Source organism: Haliotis cracherodii, unplaced genomic scaffold (genome assembly GCF_022045235.1).
Source record: "Haliotis cracherodii isolate W230 unplaced genomic scaffold, xgHalCrac1.p SCAF_1, whole genome shotgun sequence".
Lineage (NCBI taxonomy): Eukaryota > Metazoa > Mollusca > Gastropoda > Lepetellida > Haliotidae > Haliotis > Haliotis cracherodii.
In genome coordinates this window covers 56,319,330-56,325,163 of record NW_027266264.1, presented here as the reverse complement: position 1 = coordinate 56,325,163, position 5,834 = coordinate 56,319,330, and the positions used below count along the sequence as shown (strand labels likewise).

At 36.6% G+C, this 5,834-nt stretch overlaps 1 protein-coding gene across 1 annotated transcript; it reads left to right on the top strand.

Annotated features, from left to right (window-relative positions):
• Window positions 1-3,718: 3,718 nt before the first annotated feature.
• Window positions 3,719-4,336, top strand: LOC139456336 (2,3,4,5-tetrahydropyridine-2,6-dicarboxylate N-acetyltransferase-like). The gene has a single exon (XM_071237984.1). It carries the CDS (start codon window positions 3,719-3,721, stop codon window positions 4,334-4,336), a length of 618 nt encoding a protein of 205 aa, XP_071094085.1.
• Window positions 4,337-5,834: the final 1,498 nt, after the last annotated feature.

The window sequence follows — 5,834 nt, the reverse complement described above, 5'->3', positions numbered from 1 at the left end:
GCATGTCCAAGAACCATCATTATACATCAGTAATAATATCAATTGCAGCATGTCCAAGAATCATTCTGATATTTAGGTAATTATATCAATGGCAGCATGTCAAATGACCATTCCAATATTTAGGTGTTGATATCAATGACAGAAAATCCAAAAACAACTCCTGTATCAGGGAGATAATATCAATGACAGAAAGTCCAAGAACAACTTCAATATCAGGGTAATTATATTAATGACAGAACTTTCCATGTATTGTTAATTGCATCAATGGTAGCATGTCCAAAAAACATTTCAATACCTGGGTGTTTATGTCATTGTCAGAATATCCTAGAATAAATCAAATATCAAGGTGTTTACCTCAATGGCAGCATGTCCAAGAAGAATTCAAATATCAAGGTGTAAAACTGACATCAATGGCAACATGTGCAAGAAGAGTTCAAATATCAAGGTGTTTACATCAATGGCAGCATGTGCAAGAAGAGTTCAAATATCAAGGTGTTTACATCAATGGCAGCATGTGCAAGAAGAGTTCAAATATCAAGGTGTTTACATCAATGGCAGCATGTGCAAGAAGAGTTCAAATATCAAGGTGTTTACATCAATGGCAGCATGTGCAAGAAGAGTTCAAATATCAAGGTGTTTACATCAATGGCAGCATGTGCAAGAAGAGTTCAAATATCAAGGTGTTTACATCAATGGCAGCATGTGCAAGAAGAGTTCAAATATCAAGGTGTTTACATCAATAGCAGCATGTGCAAGAAGAGTTCAAATATCAAGGTGTTTACATCAATGGCAGCATGTGCAAGAAGAGTTCAAATATCAAGGTGTTTACATCAATGGCAGCATGTGCAAGAAGAGTTCAAATATCAAGGTGTTTACATCAATGGCATCACGTCCATTGAAAATTCAAATATCAAGGTGTTTACATCAATGGCAGAATGTGCAAGAAGAATTCAAGTATCAAGGTGTTTACATCAATGGCAGCACGTCCAGGAATCACTTCAAGACCTTGATGTTTATATCAATGGCAGCATGTCCATTAACCCCTCCATTACCTGTATAATTATCCACACTCCCTTCTCTGTAATCTCTCTCACAAGCTCCAATGCAGTGTAAATGATAAAAAATCAAGCATTTATGCAAGTTGTTATAAGATTGGCCTTATTCAAGTCTCTATTCATATTCATTCTTATGTAAAATTGCTGTTTTGGTTTTCTTATAAAGACTAAGCAATAGACTCGCTTTGAATTACAAAAATGTATACATTTGAATACCTTTTAATTACATTGGAGGCTCTCATGTTTTTCTAAATCTTCCTGACAAGAAGAATTCTGCACACAGAGACAGTCATATATCATGTCCAAGATGAAGCTACTTTTTCCCATCAATTCCTGTTTTAAATTAGTTGCAAGAAACAAAAATTGTCTTTGTTTCCTGTTTGGGCATATTTCTAAAGATACCAATTTCTCCTTGCATAACGAGATCCCTCTGAGACTGTTGATGCATAGGCATGTCTTATCTCTGCTCTTTTCTCTAATGGCTGGATTTAGCTATGCAGATGTTTCCATAGATGGCCTGCTTACAATTGCCTGCCACTTGAAAATTAGATTCACATACTCTTGCACCATAGAGAAAGAATTTTCTATTGTTCATAAATTTTTTTTGTATCAATTTCCCAGAAAGAGTCCAAGAACAAATCAAGAAAACATCAAGTACTGACTGGACCATTCTGGAAGTGGACACCCAAGGGGATTGCACTGAAGCATATGTTCCCAGGATCAAGGGGATGACTGAGCACATACATTAGACATTATTGCAACATAAATGGAAACTAGGTTGTTCATCATGTGATGTGGCCGATTGTGTGGTTGACATAGCCAATGGTTTATCTGGTCAACACTCTACCACATACGGCAAGCATATAGTTGACGAAGTCATCTATATCCCCTGCCCATATTAACACGTTATGGTCCCAAACCAGGTAACTGACAAAACATTTCTCTTAGCCCATGTCAAAATAGCTGCAATGGAAATTCTAAAATAAGCATTTCTAAAACTCCTTAATATCCAATGGCACCAGTTCAGTATGTGCTTTATATTTTGACATGCAATGTTTGGCAAGGAAATATTTAGACAGTTTATTTGTTATACTCCATAAGTGAACCCACCCTATATTAAAGCTGAAATCCAACTTGTTATCATGGAAATATAAACAATAAAAAAGTGCTAAATATCAAAAGGCACCAGTTTAGTATGTGCCTGGTAGACATGCAAAGTTTTGTAAGAAAGTATTAAATGGGTTTTGAGTTATGCTCAGAAACGAACTCTACCCTATACAAGTCCAAATTGTTGCCATTGAAACATACAAAATTAAAATGTCTAAAATTCCTAAATAGCAAAAGGCACCAGTTCAGCATGAATCTGACAGACAAGCAAAGTTTCGTAGAGAAATATTTAACGGCTTCTGAGTTAATTATGCTCCGGAAATGATTTCGGGACACACGCACACACGGATGGACGGACGAATGGAACACATTTCAATATCCCCCACCAATAGTAACCTTGATCTTGCCTCACAATGAATGCTCCAGTATTTGTAATGCTTGCTTAATAGTGACCGTGACCTTCACTCACAAAGGATGTTCCAATATTTCCAAGTCATGCTGAATAGTGACCTTGACATTCACTAACAATGGATGCTACCAATAACTTTATTCATTTGGATGGATGTAGTCATTTCTTGAGCCAAATGTTTAGTGACCTTGACCTTCACTAACAATGACTGCTGTCAATAGTCCTGTTTCGACAGGACATGCTCATCTATGTTAGGAACATCTGGTGTTATTGTTTGTTAATAATGATTCATGAAGGTGAGGTTACCATCAATTTGTCACCAGGCCCAGGAGCCCAGTCATCATAAGCATCAATCTTCAGCCATTACCTCCCTTACTCATAACAGGATTCTGGATGATTGTCTTTTTAAATCCCACATCCAGCGTGATTATGATCCTTGGTATGCCAGCATCATACTCCTCGGTTTAACCCAACATGCAACTGACTAAAAGAATAGCATTAATTCCCACACATTAAGAATGTCTGCTGGAATGTTTTTGTGTCCACAGCACAATTCAAACTGTTGTGTGTTTGGAATTCATTATTGACATATTTTAAGTTAATCTATGGCCAAAATGAAGCAGTGCTGCCAAAAATCACACACAATAAATGAACTAATTCTATGACAGGTTACCAATGGCTTACAGCAAAATTAAAGGAAATCGCGCTGCAACATTCTTTAAAACAATCATGGCACTGCATTGCAACCTCACCGCATGATGTCATAGCACTGTATGATTCATCAAAGGAATGTCGCTGCAGGTTCACTGCATGTATTATTAACAGTTTTTTATTAACTTGCAAGCAAACTGGCACACGAACTCATTTTTTATTTGGATGTTTCTTTATGGGTAAACATTTTATCGACATGTGGTTAAAATATTTGAGAAAGTTTAACATGGTGAATGATTTCCACATCACCGTGTCTGTATATCATAGTGTGAATCTGGCAGTTAACAAGGGTATAATAGTTAACAAGGGCATGGTAGTTAACACGGGCACAGTAGTTAACAAGGGCATGACTGTTTACAAAGGCATAGCAGTTAACAAGGGTATGGCTGTTAACGAGGACACAGTTGTTAATTAGGGCATGGTAGTTAACATAGACATGACTGTTAACAAGGACACAGTTGTTAATGAGGGCATGGTAGTTAACAAGGGCAGGGTAGTTAACAAGGACATGACTGTTAAGATTGGCACAGTAGTTAACGAGGACACAGTTGTTAATGAAGGCATGGTAGTTAAAATGGACATGACTGTTAACAAGGACACAGTTGTTAATGAGGGCATGGTAGTTAACAAGGGCAGGGTAGTTAACAAGGACATGACTGTTAACATGGGCACAGTAGTTAACAAGGACACAGTTGTTAATGAGGGCAGGGTAGTTAACATGGACATGACTGTTAACAAGGACACAGTTGTTAATGAGGGCATGGTAGTTAGCATAGACATGATTGTTAACAAGGACACAGTTGTTAATGAGGGCATGGTAGTTAACAAGGGCAGGGTAGTTAACAAGGACATGACTGTAAACAAGGACACAGTTGTTAATGAGGGCATGGTAGTTAACAAGGGCAGGATAGTTAACAAAGACATGACTGTTAACATGGGCACAGTAGTTAACAAGGACACAGTTGTTAATGAGGGCAGGGTAGTTAACATGGACATGACTGTTAACAAGGACACAGCAGTTAACAAGGGCATGATTGTTAACAAGGACACCTAGTACAAAAATAAAACTCACTCACTTTTTCATCTTGACAGTGAGATCAACCTACATAGAAAATTCAAATACTTATGTTGGATGAAGTTAAACACACTTTCTACAGACCAGCAGGCAGCCTAAAGTTTCTAAGCTGTATGATTTTTGTTCAACTAAACATTTGTGTAATAGCTTTCTCCAGCATTTCCTGTTCTGACAAACACAAAGATTACACTGCCTAACTACATAAAAATAAAAACCTCTCTCTATCACTTGAAGACATGTAAAAGATTCCAGCTCACTTGCTATGCAATATTAGCTTTATCAAATAGGAAATGCTTTAATTAAGTCTGAGATATAAGCACATCATTTGATCGCTGAGGTCCACCAGGAGGATGCAGATAGTGTTTAGAAGTCTATTTTAGAAGCGACACATTAACAAAGCAATAAAGTTAGTTTCGGTACGAAGCGGAGATAGTTAACAGATTCTGGATTCACAGATATCAAGAACCATACCGACCTATCAGTATATACAAGTACCATCACACAGACATTATAAGTATTCAGATGATGGCTTGTTTTAAGAGAAATTTGTCTTTTAAAAGTGAATAAGATGTTTTGCAGATGTTCATGTGAATAGAGAGAAAACTACTAATGTTTCTTTAGCGTCCGAAAACGCATAACATGGGGATACTGTTACTTGCAAATTAACAAATTTCAAAATCATTGATGCAATGTCCTTTCACGTGTACCACTCAACAATTGACAGGGGTACTGAATTGTTTATCCTGTTACAAAACTAGTGGACAAAAAATTATTGAAACATGTACTCATGTTTATTTGAGCCTGTATTGAAGAGCCAAACATTATTCAGGTCCATAGCAATATCAAATATTTGCATGACATCACTACCAAAACATTGTACTCGTTTGACCTAGATACTCAGAATATCCTTATAAAAAATTTAGAAGTGGATGAACATTCCAATGAGTTATCATCCAGATAGTGAAGGGTACAGTTTAACAGGGTTCAGATTAATCGCCTTTTACTATCCATATATTGTACATGTACAGTACACGATGCATCTTCATGCTAACTGAGATTCAAATATTCAAGTGATAATTATATCAACATGCCTAAACACAATTTTAATGTTTCTTTTATTGATAAAACATTATTTCCCAAAATATTGTCCTTTCTAAGCGTTTAAAAGCATCAATAAGTCTTAACACAATTTTGATGTTTTGATGAAACATGATTACCTAAGAATATGGTCCCTTTACCATTATTGAAAGTTTAGTGTTGAAAATGACAGATAACTGCAACTTCCACATGATCACACCCAGGCTTCAACTTCTTGGGAGGCGATACATTTTTTGTCAATCATAATATTGATTTTGTCTAATAGTTAGAAATACATCAAGGCTAATGTCACTGAGATTTAAAATACAGTGTGGCAAACAGCCCCTGCGGTTGACTGGAATGCACTCCACGTCTTATTGGCTTACTAATCTTTCAAGTT

Bases quoted from the DNA above. Each gene is read 5' to 3' on its own strand.
- LOC139456336 (XM_071237984.1), top strand. From the start codon at position 3,719: ATGACTGTTAACAAGGACACAGTTGTTAATGAGGGCATGGTAGTTAAC.